At 41.5% G+C, this 17674-nt stretch overlaps 1 protein-coding gene across 1 annotated transcript; it reads right to left on the bottom strand.

Annotated features, from left to right (window-relative positions):
• Window positions 1–2480: 2480 nt before the first annotated feature.
• Window positions 2481–17674, bottom strand: diras1b (DIRAS family, GTP-binding RAS-like 1b). Its single transcript, XM_080871057.1, has 3 exons — window positions 17537–17674; window positions 8409–8749; window positions 2481–8133 (listed from the first exon to the last, which is right to left on the bottom strand). Exons 2-3 carry the CDS (start codon window positions 8715–8717, stop codon window positions 7846–7848), a joined length of 597 nt encoding a protein of 198 aa, XP_080727183.1. The 5' UTR covers window positions 8718–8749; window positions 17537–17674; the 3' UTR covers window positions 2481–7845.

The following is a 17674-nucleotide window of genomic DNA, read 5'->3' as shown; positions in this document are numbered from 1 at the left end:
ATTTTCTGCCGTTTGCAGATTGCAGATAAATAAAGAAATGCCATAAAATCCGAATTACTATTTTCACTTCATAAATAAAATGAATAATAATTTAATACTTTTTATACTTTAGTTTTGTTTGCAGAAATGGTAATGACCGTGTTTCTCTTTGTGGTAGAAAATACTTTAAGTCATGTCAAATGCGTTAAATAAAGACTGCAGTGCACGACCCACACCACTTCTATAATAAATACACGTTCGGACAACAGATAGTGTCCTCTTAAAGACCACTGGCTTGTTCATTTCCCACCAGTATTCCCCAAGGACACGAGATAACAGATAGTGGCATGCACATCTGGATTTGTGTACCTACATTACAGTAAAAACGACTGCGTGACTCCGGTGCGTTGTGTTACCACGTGATGGCGCCATTGACCCATCTGCTGTTCTGACTTTCTCAAGAGAGGTGTGGGCCTCTCCTTCTATTCCTGGCAGGCCCCACAAACACGCAAACTCAGTTTCCACCAAGCTGTAGTCCACTCCTCCACACAGAGCTAAAAAGCGCTGCATCTGCTCCGTGATTGTTGGCTGAACATGAGCCGGTTTCACTGCGTTAAGAGGGAAAAGGTCTGATGTGTGCAGGATCTCATTTTTACACAAAAATTCTCTGTTTTAGTCCATTTAAACCCTGGTGGTGCTGATGGAGACGGAAATTCTGATCTATATTCTGGTTTTGATGCGCATATACGTCTCAGTGGTTGTATAGCAACCATTTCCTTCCTGCTTATTATAAACACAGGAGAGCTATTTATATCTCACACAGAGTACCGCATTGGCCTCGTTTCCAGAGACCAGTGAAATTATGCTGATGCCTATACATTTCCCTTTCATTTCCTCACCTTTCTCATCTCCCCCTTTTCTCCCTTTGCTGGCTCTCTCTTCCCTCTTCATTTTTCTCTCTTCCATTTCAGACCCCGTGCTTCCCTCCCTCCCTCTCCATCCTGTGTGTGAGGAAGCAGCATAGGTTACACTGGATTCAAGCAATACTTTTCATTTTCTAAGAAATCCGCGGTGGAAGCCCATGAGTCACCACTTAAAGATGTTCACAGGCCGACAGGTGGCATCCACCCACCCACACCTTTTTTTTGTCGTATGCCACGTGTACTCCTGCAGCCTAATCTTAGACCCAAACGGAAACACAGACTTTCCCAGGGTGTCTCATGTGTTTCATTTTTATGTGTGTATTCGGACACGATAATTGTCTAATTAAGACCCAGCAGAGGGGTTGCCACACTGGCCTTCATGGGGAATGACATGTTTTTTAATCCACCCCAGGAGCAGGATGGGAGACCCGCCTGTCGCCGCATCTCCGCCACCAGGGTCACACCACACTGATGCGACAACCACCGTCAACGTCACACTGTCTCCATAGCAACCGTGCCGGGCACAGCATCTCCGAGCAGATGTTGGAGGGTTAAGAGAGAATGAAAGAAAGAGTAGGGGGGAAGCCAGTATCTCTGTGTGATGAATTAATAAACTGTAAAGAGTCTGCATGTCATGGCAGCACGACATGGGTGAAAGAAGTCAACGATCCCGAGTTGGGAAAATAATTTAAATTATTATAGTAACATTTTAAAATTAAAAAATGAGAAAAAAGAACTATCAAAGAGAATCACTGAGAGTCGCTGAAAAGAAATAAACCCCTTCCAAAGTCATGCCAGCAGCAGAGCTTTTACATGAATGTTAGTCAACAAGCAGAGAAGATTGCTGCACTGTAACCTGTGATTTAATTAGCATCTACAATGTAACACAAACAGCAATATATTGTAGTAGGTTTTAACAGTAATGTACTGTAAATGGCAAAGGATTGTGGGAAAATATTGGCCCACTACTGTAAATGTAACTGAATAGTAAGTGTTTTAGTACTCTTAAATGAAAAATGAGGCATATGGAAGCCGTTTTTCTATTTGTATGTTAGATAAGATGGAAATATTGCACACAATGTTCTCCCTTTTAAATATCGTACATTTTACAGGGTAAACCCCCCTAAACTATATCCACATATGCTTCCTCAAGGAATATGCTGTATCGTATAATGCTTACACAGAGGGTTTCTACAGCATGCTTTTAATTCTTTCAGTTATTTCCTCTCTTATTTTGAAGGCTGCTTTATTTTTTCTCTGCCAAGTTTTTACTTCCTGTCTTTGCTCTTTCCCCTCCCTTTTGTATGTCCACCTGTTCCTTGTTACCCTGTTGCCCCTTATGTGTATTTATCCTGCGTGATTTCCCTAAGGCTTTGGACTGAAGTGGCTGACCATAATATCACTGATTTTCTAAGATCCACATCACTGCATGGATACAAACGGCAAGCAAAAGGTGAGAATGTTTAAAAAAATGACACGAAACACTCCTCAGTTCATATTTTTATTAAGAAAATCATTTTGCAGATTTGATTATTATTATCACCTCTCTCGCTCTCTCTCTCACACTCTCTCTATGTATATATATATATTTATATATATATATATTTATATATGTTAGTTTCAGTTATTCAGAGGATGCATCAGCACAGTATATTTTAATAGGAAGACTATTGCTAGAATAAATATCTATACATTATAATTAGTCAAATGAAAAAATCCCAACGAAAAAAAGAAGAACCAAAGAAAAATCATTTACAAAAACAATGAGAGCTTAAAAGAAATAACCCATTTACAAAACCAAAGCCATAAATGTTGCAGAGGAATTTATTTAAAAAATACAAAGATGATTCACAGTTTGTGTCCTTGTTCTCATGCTGGCTGGAACACCAATAGGGACCATGCAGGAATGAAGGGCCAGAGCGTCTCGATAGTACCAAACTACGTTACCCACAAAGTCTAGGCTAAATTCCCCGCCGTATACTGCTCATTAGGATCTGAGGCGATCAGATGAAATGTAAAGGGGTGAGCCTGAGTGATTGGCAGGAAGAGTGGGAGTTCTTTTGTATTTTGATCCTCCGGTACCGATTTCCTTTAGCTCCTGTGGCATGAAGCCCTGCTGGACAGGAGCACAACCTGCCCCTCGCTGGTAACAAAAAGCCTGGTGTGTCAGAAAACCACAGCTTTTCTTGAGTATAAAGGTTTAACTTAGTGCTCGTTCTCTAAGCTTCACATGGTCTGAGGTTTCCCTTGCAGCCACAGAAGAACAAATCCGAACCCCACTCCCTTTATTGTATGAGACTCCTCAGCAAGATGAACAGAAAGTACCCTGTGACCTCACTGGTGGCAAACAACTCAAGTAAACTTTACCTGATCCTACACAACAATCTGTGCCACCAATGTAGTTATCTATGGAGGCCCAAACTATAGCTGTTACTAGGCAATAAGTATATTTGATGTCATAAAATAAGTGATCATACCAACAATATTAAGACTAAATGTGTAATTTAACCATGAAAATATCATCGTACAAGCAACATTTTAATGAAAATACCTGCAGCATTTTTTAATTAAAGAAGAGTGTGGAATTGCAAAAATTATTCTAAATTTAAAATATCCACCAAGTTCCACAATTTCATGGTTCAATTACATCTTTCTGCATCCATTCGTATGATTATTCATTTTATAACTTATCATTTAGTCACCTTTAACATAGCTGGTCTCCATAGAGTTCCTCCTTTAAAGCCAGTGCTTCTCTTGCTACAGCATACAAAAAAAAAAAAAAAAAGCCCAACGTAAAGCTTTCACATGAAGAAAACTTTAACTGTCCTACTTCTGATTGGAGGTTTTGACTATACAAAGAATGTGCAGGAGACTGCGCGCTCCCACCACGGCATCCTTTATCTGCACGCTCTCCCTTCGCTTCTCTGAAACCTTTGAACAATATTTACAGCTATCTACAATCAGATGCGAGGAGGGTTGGTTTTCAGTAAGTGCAAACATCAAGCAAAAACACACAGAATGAATATGAAAACGGCTCACAATTTATGCGGATTTATGCAGAAGTAACGCTAACAGAGGTACAACAGCGGAAAACAGCCAGAGAGCAAATGATGTTTCACTGACAAGGCCTGTGTGAATGTAATATGTGTGTATGTGTGTGTGTGCAACTGAGGGCATGCAGTCATTCTATTTCAGCTCCATGCCTGATTTATATACTAGTGTGTGTGCGTATAGGGGGTGTGTGTTGTGCAGGATGACTCATGCAGAATGTGTAGGCACTCTCCACGGGAAAGCTGCAAACATCTGACAGACACTTCATGAGATTGTACAACAGCAGCAACAACACAAGCACGCGCACATACACACCCGTGCAGGCCGGAGTGAATTAACGTGAAAACAATATATATAAATAAGGTGGATGAATGTGCATGTACATGAATGCACTCCCGGTTAAACACACAGAACAGGGAATATGGTTCATGGATAAATGAGATGAGACACGCCATGGAGGGACAGGGGCAGAAGTGTCTGTCCTGATTCTTGCGAGCACTTAACTCACACAATCCACAAACTCAATAGCTCACACACTCCACAAGCACAACGTCTTCTTTCAACGGCTCCCACATGAAAGCTCGAACGATTCTTATACAGGCCACGGCTAGTGCAGTTGAACTTCATATATTTGCTCTATGTCTATTAATAGCACAGGCCCCTGTTGTCCATAGTGCTCTCTCACGCTGCCTCATTGTTGTTTTTCCTTCCCTGTTGTATCATATTCCATGCAGGAACATGAACAATGACAGTCTCCTGTTAACGTCAGCAGAACAGCAGCTTGCACAAACATGCGCACACAATCTGGCAACCAGACGTGTCAAGCTGATATCTATGCAGCGTGTGCACCACTGCCGGTGGCTTTGCGTCAGACCAGAAAAGAACTCGGTCTGAAAATCATTGCAGGCGATTTTTAAGGTTTTCTTTTTCAAATTTTAGCTCGTCAAATGGCCACAACCCGTAGATTGCACTCTATCTATATAGAGCAGGTTAAAAATAAATGAATTAATAAAAAAAAGAAAGAAAAGAAAGTGATTAAAATACAACTTATATATCTGTTTTACACATCTTGTTTTTGGAATTTAAACAGATTTTCAAAAAAGAAAATAAGAGAGTACAAGTGAGCATCCCTGGCATCTAACAAGTAAAGGGTATGTTTACAATATAAATGTTTGGGTTTAACAGGACCTCACATTAGTGCAAAGTACAACACAGTAATAACAACAGATTCATTCAGCTTTCAAAATAAACAGAAAAACAAAATTACAGCCTGGAGTGGAACTTTTAGTTACATATTCACATTTTGCTAGTGCTATCTGATTGATAGATCTGAAGAGTGGATGCGTCAAATACAATAGATCATGAGTATCGTTATTAAGCCGTATATTACAGTACATAGCAACACCAAACCTTCTACTGTAACAACATTTCCCAGAAAGACAGTGGGTACAGTATTTCTTTACATGGGTAACATCTTACTTGAAGCTCTTGTGAACATTTCGCTGAATTTCCATCTGCTTATCTACACGTCTGAAATCATTTTATAGTGGTTTGTGGGCATGAATGATAAAGGTAGGACATTTTACACGGTGCTTATGAATGAGGCGTCGCTGATTAATAAGCAAGTCTTCAAGTAAAATGTTACCCTAAAGTGCCCAGTTGTTGATCCTGCTGCACACATAAAGACAGAGAAGGAGACAGACGAGACTAGTTGCTGTGCTTATTCTCTTTTTTCTTCCTTTTTTCTTGAGAAATGAACACACAGTTAAAAGGGGTTATCATCTGTGTCTTTGGGTTTAACAGTACAGGAGCAGATTATCCGCCACGCTAATTGTTGTCAAAACCGCCTGAGAGATGGAGAAAAGCAGACAAATAATCTGACCCCTCATCGTCGTCCCACAACCTGTGATCCTGTGGGGGTGGTGTGGGGGTTGATGTTACATAACGTTTACGCTCTTTGTGTCCACAGCTAACCGGTCACATCACGATACCCTGTTGTTCAGCAGAACCACAGCCTCATTGTGCCAAGAACCAGACAAAATAAAGCGCCATACATCAAGACAGAGAGCTACCTGTGACCATGCTACCTATGCAATCCATGTTCAGGACTGTTGAATGAAAGCTAAGGATGGAAACTGCACACAAATACAATAAAAGAACAAACAAAAAAATAGAATTAGATATGTTGGAAAAAAGTATTGTGCTTTTGGCTGCTCTGTATACACTGTGTACAATTTTAGAGGTCCTACATGAAAAAAAGGGGTATATATATTAAATATATATATATATGCACTTTGGACATACAGCACAACAGAGATAATTATTAATACACATGTAGGTGGAAACATGGCAAATAAAATTGTGTATGGTGATATAAAGTGCAATGTGAGGGCATTTAGGCTGAGTGAGCCCTGTTCTTCTTCATGTACTCAGTCAACGATGTTACTCAGATTGACTATCAGAGAGCTAAATGTGTGTGTGTTTCTTTTCTTTTTGCATGGATGCATCATGTGCGTGTTGTGTCTGCACATCTCTGTGACCCATTCTGTTTCCTGATGCCTGGAGTTACAGGTGATGAGTGTACGGAGATGCATCAGGGTGCACTGGACAATCTGCATGGAGCTTTAAAGATCCACCCCCCGCCTTTTCTCCCCTGTGTGCTTTTTGTTAAAGGAGATGTGTTTAAATGTAACTTTATAAGAGCATCATAAAGAAAACTAGAAAAAAAAGGCAAAAAGAGAAACTCTCACATGAAAAGTGCCAAAGCAAACTGACATTCTCAGAACCAAAAGTTCTCTTTCATCTTACCAGCTTGGCAATGATTATCTAAGTGTATTAACCTCGTAGGCAAGGCAGACTCGTATTTCTGTTTCATGTTTCAATGAGAGTCCAGCTTCCTTTCAGCCAGAGTTATTCTACACTTGATGAGAGTCTTAAAAGGATTGTTGCGTCGTATCAATGGCATGCGTGAAGCCCCTGCCGCTGGATGTTTCTCCACATCAGATGAGGACATTTCGAGGGTTCATAGATGACCTTTTACCATAAGCATTTGGGGGATAAACGCAAAGAAGTGTTTTTATATGACGATGGCAATTGAAAATTGAGCTTCAGAGCATCAAACTTGAGTCAACATCATATACTAGTTGGGGCTGAGGATGTGCAGACTGGATGGAATATATCTAAATATCCCATATTTATATACATCAAAGTCCTTGGGGTGTGGCTGGGTGATCTGTTTTTTTGCTGTGATGCTTCATGCTAGCAGTGTCAAACTTTTGAGTCCTCTTTGTACTAGCATGATAGACACCTCAGTCACTTACAACAGGGTCTCTACCAGATGAGTGAGCTTTGGAACTCGCTTACTTGTACATTACATTTCTCTACAGTCGATATAATAGAGGGTATGAAAAAGATGAGAAGGGTGAAGTGTGAGCTGAGCAGGGAGGTGCAGAAGTGAGAGAAGATATCTAAGATTTTGCACTGATCAGAAACCTCTTGCGTTTTTATGGACTTCTGGTCTTCGTGGTCAGTACTCTCACCCAAGTTCTCGAAGAGTGCTCCATCCAGGTTTTTGTGACACTTGGAGGATACAAAGTCCACACCCCTGCCATTTCTGTATTCATCTGTGTCACGCACTACTTGTCATCTCAATCCCACTCACCTGTTTCCCCGTTAAGGATGTGCATGGATTTATGCTCCGAACTGAAACGTTTCCTGTATGTAAGTTGTGTTTGTGAGGAGCGTGTCGATGATGAGAACCCCGCTGCCGTCAAAAACCTTGTTGCTCTGTATGATGCGTTTGGTGTCTGGCGTCCTCCTTCTTTACTTCTCCGTATTTCATCTCCCTCTCTCACCTCCACCTCCACCTCCCTTTCCTTTCCTCTCTTGGATTTTACATCACGCTGCATTTGCCCTTCAGTCTCTCGGCACGGGATTGCTTCCCAGAGCGCTTGCCGTCGATGTTGAGGCTCATGTTCCTCTTCTTGTCCAGGTTTAGCAGCTCTTGAAAGAGCTCGGTTACGTTGTGGTTGGTCTTAGCTGATGTCTCCATGAAGGCGCACTTCCACTGGTTGGCCTGGGCCTCTCCGTCCTTGGTTTCCACCTCTCGCTGGGTCTCATCACTTTTATTTCCCACAAGCATGATTGGGATAGCCTCAACATTGCCCTTTATAGCCAGGACCTGCAAAGGCAAGCAAATGGATTTGATTTGTTATTTTCTGGGAATTTTGCTTGTAGTTTTAGCACCCAAAGAGAATACATCATTACAAATGAAAGCATTTGTGGTTTAGACATCACCAGTGACAAAGTTGAGGAACTAATGCAATACAGATTACCCCAGACAGCATCATTACTTTTGCTCTTTATATTTAGTACAATGCAGAAAAACGTTTCAGTATAAAAGCCCAGCGCGATTAAACAAGCTCAGCCATCCAAAGACACACAAACACTCCTCACCTGTTGGTAAATGGGTTTGAGCTCCTCCAGGGACTGTCTGCTTGTGATCGAGTAGACCAGGATGAAGGCGTGGCCTTTAGAGATGGAAAGGCGCTGCATGGCAGGGAACTGGTGACTGCCTGTTGTGTCTGTGATCTGGAGGGTGCACACGCTCTTGTCACAGCTGATCACCTGGCGATAGGTGTCCTCCACCGTGGGGATGTAGGTGTCCCTGAATGTGCCTTTCACAAAGCGCAGAACCAGGGAGCTCTTCCCCACTCCCCCAGCACCGAACACCACCACACGATAGTCGTTGCTCTGTTCTGGCATTCTGTCCCCTCGGGTTTAAGATAGTCTTACACCTATGAGATTAGGAAAGGGAACATGAGAAGATAAGATTCTAAGAGAAAATCTGGAGCTTTTGTTTAATGAAGCAGAACAAGAGGAGTATATGCTGGCAGAACTTAACCTCAGGCCAGTGGGTTTTAAAACACTCCATCTTTCGTGGTCTGACTATGAGCCAGAATACAAATTAGAAAAGATGAGTTTGGTAATGATCCAAGTGTTTCACCTCATGCAGACATTTCCCTAATCAATACCCTTCGCATAGTCACGGTTCTTCAGTTTCAGCCCCAAAAACAATCCCGCATTTTCTAATTAATCATCAAGCCAACATAGAAGCCTCAAAGAACAAAACACTGCGCATGGCTAACACCGATCACTGTGCCTACCACTAATATGGATCCAAACAGAGTGAGTCAGAGCAACTAAAGCCATCGTAGGGTCTACCTACCTTACAAATTAAGCAGCTCGAGGCAACTGTTGTTGTGATTTGGTGCTGTACAAATACAAGTGAATTGAATTAAAAGTAAAAAGATGAAAACCAGTTGTGTGTGAAGGGTAAACACAGAAATCTATTTGAGAAAATAGATGGACTATTGGATTTGAATTCACCAGTTGGCTAAACACATCACAAAGGCATACTGATTCACGCCAAACTGGCTTCAGCGTTACACCTGTCAGTGTTACATTTGCAGCTTTGCTGCTGCAAGTGGCCAGTGCTTGTTAGGTTGTTTTATTGGTATTAAAAATTTGAAAAGAGTCCAGGTTTGGTGTTTGCTTTACAAAACAACACAAAGCTCAGGGCTTTAAAGAAAGTGTTGCATTGCATAATTCACAGCAGATTTCATCCTCGGTCATCAAACTAAAAATGCTAAATCCACACTGTGTGATATCAGATTATATATATCAGGTAATAAAGATAACATGCAAATGAACACAACTAACTGAAAAAGCCCAGTTTGTAGACAGCAGCAGCACAGCGCTGTGAAAGACTCTACAATTAATCACTCCTAACATTACCTGCTGCAGCTCATGCATATGCATCTAAACAATGTCCTCGCACAGAATCTACTGCTATCTTTGTGAGAGCTTGCGCTGTCTGCACATGATTGCACATCGTATCTGTTGCATTATTTATCCGCTTTGGTGCTAAACGTGCTTTAATGTTCCGTAATAAGATATTCTATCAGCTGTGATCATGCTGCTCTCTAAGCTGCAGTCATAATGAAAACAGTAAATCGACATCAATACCATATGGAATAAGTGGATTTCTGTCATGCTTGCACTGCAGGAACCCACTATTGATGGCAGGGTGCCTGTAATTGCTTTGCTGGGTTCTAGATAATATCAGTCCACGAGTTTGAAATAAATGAGGATTTGGGGAGTGCCTCTTGAATTTTATAGACCGTCTCTCAGCTGTAAGCATGTGTGATGTATAAGACTGCTTCATAGCTTGCTGAGAACACCACCACAGTTTAATTTTCAGGTGAGCCTGTGGCTACTGTTTTACTCGGGTCTGGAAGAAGCAGAAAATCTTCCCTAATGGCTCTCTTGATACTTCAGAAGGGTGATAAACTTGAAACTGCATTTTTTAGATAGAGGGATGCATGACTGAAGTTTAACCTCTTGGGACTTCAAGTCTGTCGTATTTCTCTTTCAGACCGTGGCTGCGGTAATGAAAACATGTGCAGTGAGGGTCATGTTAACCTTTACAACTCTTAAGTGCAACATAACTACAAGGCGCTGCTGTAAAATTGCCAGAAACAATAGTCATCTACAGTGCCTAAGAGTAAGATAAGATAAGATAAAGGTTATCTTATCTTATCTTACTCTTAGCTTTAATGAGGCAGTCAGTGATGAAAAAAAGGTAACACTTTAAAAATTGCCATGTAGCTGTCAAAGCTGCACAGTGATTTTTGCTTAACCTGCTTAATTACAGACACACACCTAAGCAGGAATGATGCCTCAACATAGTTTAAAAAGCCAATTTCTAAGTGAATTTATTTTGGCCTTCTTGGATGTAATTTGGCATCTAGAGAGGATTAATTGTTTATTACAGTTAATTCTTGAGACAATGCTGCCGTCTTTAAAGCTGCTACAGTTTATATTTCTCCTACTGGTGGTTAAAATGGCTGTTTATACAACACACAACTCTGCAGTCCATCTCAGATCTGCAAAGCATTTTAGCATCTTCATCTATCTTTTAACTCATTATGTAAAACTGGCATGAGTGTTGCAGTACAGTCTGGCTTCCTGCTCTAATCTGTGCAGTATGTGGTGGCAGCAGGCACCAAATGGCAGACTGACAATGTTCGCACCTATCTGGTGAACACAGTGGAGCATTTAGCTCCTGGGGGAATCTGATATTTCCCTCTGGAGCTGGTAGAGACCAAAACAAAAACAGTGTAAATATTTGACTTGCATTTGACTTTGCTTTGTTTTCATTTTGTTTTGCTGCCTCCAAGAGGCCCGAAACAGAAAACACCCCAGAAACAAGCCAACGGTTTAACTCAAACACGTTACATAGAGCTAATCTCACAGTGCGTCGGAAATGCCATTTAAATACAGAACCAAGGAGTCATCTGCAAACTGTGGAATGATAATCAAAGTATACAGTTTGGTTAGTGCAGCAGTGTTTCTAGAGCTCAGCAATGTGAAGAGTATAGTATTATTATTACAGGGAGAAAATATGGTGACTGCTGCAAAAATAGGACCCAAGTTACTAGTTTCTGGTAATAAACCAGATATAGTTTTAATGAAATACTGCAGCAAACACCATCACAAAAATCCACAAAGATCCACACTCAGCCACCTATCTAGACAAAGCCACACAGACTGGTATGATGTCTTTGATTTGAAGCTGATATATCAGTGCATCTGATACATGCATGCTCTGATAAACTCTTAAATATTCTCTTTACTTATCCGCAACTTTAGCCTTTCTTTGAGCTGCTACCTAAACTTCCTCTTGCTGATCTGTCATTCCCCAGGTCTCCATGGTGTTTGATCAATAAACTAAAGCCGCTCCGGTTTTAATCGATGGGGCCCAGTCTCTGTGGGCCCCGTCAGTCTGTTGTCCTGCCGCGGTTGGTGTCTGTTTGGTTTCTTTGGATGTGGATTTTAGCTCTGTGACAAAGATCCTGCTCATCAAAACCTCCCCCACTTTTCACCTGAGCTATAATTATCTCTCTCCCTCCCTCTGTCAGCAACTATAACTACACACACAGGTGCAACCTCACAGTGGCACACATACTGTACTTCCGCTCCTTCACCATTTGTCCTTGATACCAGGCTTTTGAGATTTATGACACTCTTCCCAAACGCAAGTAGTCTCTCTCCTTTCCCCCATCCTCTTCTCTGGTTTTATTTGAAATGAGAGGACTGCAGTTCTTTAATGAATTAATGGTATACTATAAATGCATCTGCATCAGTGCAGCCAAACTCCATTAGCAGATAGCATTTGGCACAGACCAAGGAGGCCTCTGCTTTTCTCCGCCAGAAAATAGCTGCAACGCAGCCTTCTCCACTCGTTTATTTCACAGAGCGAGCAAGGAAATGTCACCTTTAACAAAAATATGCACATAATTTCCCTCAAGAGAGCCACTTATGCAGCGGCACAAAGGAAGCGCATTAACCAACATCAAACACAATGCCATTCAACAGATCAAGAGCGTGATTAAATAGACACCCACAAAGCGGTCCCATGGTATCTTGTAGAGAAAGGATTTTAATCAGGCTGTGCATAGTGGAATGCTGAGAATACACCGCTATTTGGCAATGAGTGTTTTACAGGATTATCAGCCTGAAATATTTTGTCTTTTTCTGGCCACAGTGAAACCTACACAAAGTTTCTTAAGCTCTCAGCCTGTCAGTTGCTGTATGAATGCGTGTGTGCGTCATGTGTGTCTGCCTCTGTGCAGTGAAGCAGAAGATTCCCTGTTCTCGGTGCACACATCAGCTCAGGTCTTTTCAAAAGTGTGTATGTATGTGTGCGTTTTGCCACGGGATGTAATCTGTGCTCTTGGCGAGGCAATTTTTAGACACGGGTGTTTTCATTAGGTTTGAGCAGACAGTAGAGGTTCGATTTATAAATTTTGATTCAGTCTCACACATTCAGGCATGCCGTCGCCGCTTCTGCTTCGCCACACTCACACCTGCTAAAACACACACATGGAAAGCCTGCAGAATGTGTTTATCTTAGAGTCTCTGTTGGATTTCATTTACAGCTCTTGAATGTGAAAACTCATCTCCATAAGTTTCCTAAAAAGAGACTGACGAAGCTGCATATTTTTGTCACCTTTACTGTCCGTGTGTGCGTCTGTTGGAGTATGATGACGCACAGACAGGGCATCCATAGAAGTTAAAATATTATGTGTGGTGCTTTGCACAGAATTAAGAATATGCAGTTTTCTCTATTTACTTTCTGGATTATTATCCCCTGATACAGCTACTGTCCTTCCAGTGAATCCAAACACTGATTCTTCTGATTCTGTTGGATGAAAAAAGGCCACTTTAGTTAGATGACGGTGCATTTTTGAAGTTAGGAGACTAGGTTGGAGAATTCTGATATTAGCTGTTGAGAGTTAGATGAAAATAACAATACCTTTCTCAGGGTAAGCTACAGCCAGAAGCCAGTTTGCTCAGCACAAAGACTGAAAATGAGAGAAGACAGTTAGCCTGACTCCATCTAAGTTTGGAGAGTTATTCGGCCAAGCCAAGAAAAAAAGGCTTACGTAGTTTTTGTGCAATTTACGCAAACATAGTAAATTTTGTGACCTGCTTTTCTCTGCTTGTAGGCTTTGTTTTAAATGAACTGCCTCCTGGCTCCAGTTTTATATTCAATGGACACTTCTAAGTTTGGCATTAATGTTCCTATCTAGTTCTTGTCAGGAAAGCAAGTAAGTAGTTCCCCGTATGAAAGTATGTGGTTGTAAAAAACTTTTACTGTCCAAGTGAAAATTTGTTTTAACCCCGTAATGCCTGAACCATGAAATAATTGCCAAAAATTTCTGTTTGACCCCCCCCCAAAACAAAACCAAGTTATTGAACAGTTATTGAACTGTCTGACATATATGTGGATTTTAATTTGTGTTGATGTCCTTACATTTGGCACTTTGTGTAATTTATTGCTTATAAAATTATTGTGCAATTTATGCATATTTTTCAGGGGGGAAAAAAACTCACAAAAACTCATGTATCACAAATGATACAGATGGTAATTGATAAAGTTCAGTTTAGACTCAATGTAAATGATTTATGTATGACTACAGGTATCACCCCTGTCAGTCTATACTGTGACTGGGCAGACGGCACCGTTCGTGCATGGAGCGTGTGTGCTACACTGTCCAAGAGATTGAACGCCCTGTGGTCTTGGCTTAGTAGCTAATCATTGAGCTTAACCTCCTCTGTGCTTGTGGCCAGCTCTGCATTGACCCAATTCCCAGGACTTAAGTTACCAGCAGTCTCTGTATAAGACTACACGTACCCTGAGGCCCTCTGATATCCCCGGAGCATCTCTTTGATTCAGTGTGAACTGACACTAACATAGAGCCACGGGAACATCAGCTCAGCCACAAAACTGTAAAGGTCTGCCTGTGTGTAGTTCAAAAAGGACTCATCAGAGCACCCAAATTTCTCACCTTGGCATAAGTTCATCAAGGTGGGGTGCACTGTACAGACCTGTTCTGAGTGAGTAGGAAAGGAAATAAAAATGCTCAGATGCTTTATTACCGACCAACATGACTACTTTAACTATCCAAAGTCAGAATATCATTAGAAGAGGTCATTAAAATAACCCTAGATTTCACAGAAACATTTAAAATACAAATAATGAAAAACATTTTTTCAGAAGTTTTAAGAAAACACATATACACTTACAATGTCTGGATTATTGCACATAGCAGTTTTATGGCGATAGCCTCACACATAAGCCAAAGAGCTTTGCATTTTGAGAGATGATAAGCATTCATTTAAGCTGCCATACTACTATGACTGATTTGGTAATGGTTGTGATTAACATAAACACCCCTCTACCTGCACTTTCTCCTTAATATATCTAAATGTGCACTTTTAAAAAGAATTTAAGAGGAAAATGTTTCCCTCTCAGGGTGATTCATTCCTGAGCTGTAACCAGCATTTGTAATCTTAATCATGCTGTTGCTATGCAGCACTTTTACACACATTTCTGTGTAATTAGTCTTTGAGTGTTTACTTGCGCTGAGTATTAGTGTGACCGGGGGAACCCATGGATTGCTCCGTCTGGCCTCTTTGTAAAACCCTGTTAATACATCAGCCTGGCAATCTGGGAGACACACAGGCACCTGGCTAATCGCACAGCAATTCAGCCGAGGAAAAAATAAAGAAACTGAGATTCTGACTCTGTGACAAAACACTTAAGCTCGTTTTCAAAGCTGCCATAATGTGCACAGGTTTATTTTTTTCAAGAAAGACTATTTTTAGACACAGTAAAGGCCCTGACCTGACTGAAGCACTAACTGCAGACCGGTGGAGTGTGCTGCAGAATCCTGCCTGCAGTGACAGATGGTGACAGGGTTGGTAGTTTTGGATTAGCTCCATGGTTTCTACTGGCAAGATCAACCGAACATAGTTTTTTCCCCCTTTTCTTTCTCTTTTTTATAAGTAGCTGATCCAGGTTTGATAACAACGCAGATGGTTAAAGGAGGAAACAACACAGGCTTTCCAGTCCAGACTGCTTGTGATGCTGACATGACGCAGTTGAGATTATAAGAAACTGACCTTTAACTTTTCCTCATCTAAAACCTCAAATTGTAGAAAAATATATGTCTTTTTAGGAGCGTTGAAGATGGATGGCATTGAAAGGCTGATATGTGAGAAAAAAGTGTAATCAAAATATTGGTTATACTACAGGTTGCAGTGTGCTTAAATGACCATGGCAGCTATTCTGGGCCATGATTAGTTATTCACAAGACTCAGGCAGTTCTGCTTAATGATATTAATAAGTAAGACAATATAAATCTTTTAGCTGAGCTTATGCTTTCAGAAGAGCTAAAATGCTTTAGCATTGATCTTTTCCAATATTAAAGAAGACACTATGCCATATATAGTTCAGAGGTACTCAGCGGGGATGGTGCATTTGACCAGACTTGTGCTGTCAAAGCAACAGACAGACTATAAATGAGCAGGTGAAGATAAAGCCTCTGCTGCCACGTTTTCTTTCATAATATGGCGCTTGCTGATTTCTCAATGAAGCTTCAAATGTTATATTTTATAGATTTTTTCTAGTTTCATGTAATGACCATTTCATAAAATGGTAAATTTAAGACACCACAGAAGGGTTCAAATGTGATGAAAAAGATGCCTAAAATGATTCATAATTGATCTTTTAATTAGCTGTAAACTGTTCACTGAGCATACATATGCTTTCTGAAAAACTAGTTCAAATTCTCACTGTTTCATTCACTGACAAATGGCAGTCATCCAGCACACAGCAACCACACACAGGCTCCAGTCCATGGATGAAACATTACACAATAGTAGTAGAGAGGGGTTTTTTTTCTGAATAAACTTTCTTTACTCAGATTTTATCAGCTAACAACCTTCCTGTCATCCAGTTGTTTCTGGATCTTTTAGGTTTTTATGGATTTTTTTTCACATTAGACTTGTGTTTTTACTGGTCCTTTATCATCATCATCATCACCACTGAGTATCCACTCCCATACTCATCTCAAACATCATCACCTTCATAAACTCGCTTTGGTTTTGCTTGTTACCACTGAATCACTTCTTTGTCCTGTTTCAGCAGAGAGACATGTTCTTATGCAACTGAACCGTGGCCATTCAAGAGAGACAGACAGGCAGGCAGACAGGCAGGACACTCCCCCTACATGTCCACTTTTCCTCCAATGCAGTCTGCATCTCTAACTACTCTCAACCACACACTTTAAAGCTTACTCACAGGATTTACTGCCATACATCTCTGCTCTCCTCTCCATCTCTCTCTCACACACACACATACAATCATGACTGGCAGTGTTAAACTCATACAGGAAGTTCACATATATGCGTGCGAGCACGCACACACGCGCCGGCGCACGGGGGACCTAAATGATTCACAGCTCCTTTACATTTCACGGTGGATCTCCTTTCCAGTCTTGAAACCCACAACTAAGATCACAGATCCAGGGGGGAGCACAAATGCAGATGGAGGATTAACTGTAGCATTTGCCACAGAAATCGAGCTTTATTCGTCACGCTGGCGTCATTAGTGTATGTGCATTAATGTTGACGTGCATTCTCCGCCTCGATTGTAGTCAGGAAGCGGTGGCGGGAGAGGGCTTGCCGTGGTTCCGCAGATTTGTGCGCAACGCCATTACAGACCACCCTACTCTGCGTGGTTCATTCATAAATACCGGAGGATCGCCATCTCGCAGTGCTGCCATCATTTCGCAGTCGCAGCGAGCCCCCTCCTCCCAACCCTCTCCCTCTCACCTCCCTTACTCCTCAAAGCAATATGACAACCACAATACCTTCATATATTTGCCCTCCCTCTCCATCTCCCTCTCCTGCTTACTGCCAATATGGCTGTACGAGGATACAGGCAGTAGTTTGCAACTGACACGACCGAGGTTAGCGAGCAGAAATGTAACTTGTGATACAACAGCGGCGAGATGGATGCAGAAAGTGAGATTTGCTGTCCCGGGTTGGCCGTGAGCAGCAGGAATCGTGTGCGCATAACAGCCAGCCAGCCAGAAGGACCGCGGTTACGCCACTGAATACCAACATCTGATCTCTATGTAAGATGTGGAGGCTGAGGAGCATCTCGATACCTGATCGTGAAGAACGGCTCCGCTTCTGGCTCGTCCTTGGTTCGGAAGGATGAAAGACAAACGCCGAAAGCGTCTTAGAGCATTTTACTCGTTTCATGTAGAGCTCATGTCGTCCGATTCCCAACACCACCACAGCAG

The sequence above is a fragment of the Rhamphochromis sp. 'chilingali' genome, assembly GCF_963969265.1.
Source record: "Rhamphochromis sp. 'chilingali' genome assembly, chromosome: 21".
Taxonomy (NCBI): domain Eukaryota; kingdom Metazoa; phylum Chordata; class Actinopteri; order Cichliformes; family Cichlidae; genus Rhamphochromis; species Rhamphochromis sp. 'chilingali'.
This window is presented reverse-complemented; position numbering and strand designations above follow the sequence as displayed.

Bases quoted from the DNA above. Each gene is read 5' to 3' on its own strand.
- diras1b (XM_080871057.1), bottom strand. From the start codon at position 8,717: ATGCCAGAACAGAGCAACGACTATCGTGTGGTGGTGTTCGGTGCTGGG. The intron at 8,134-8,408 runs GTGAGGAGTGTT...TTGCCTTTGCAG, and splicing joins TCAAACCCATTTACCAACAG to GTCCTGGCTATAAAGGGCAA.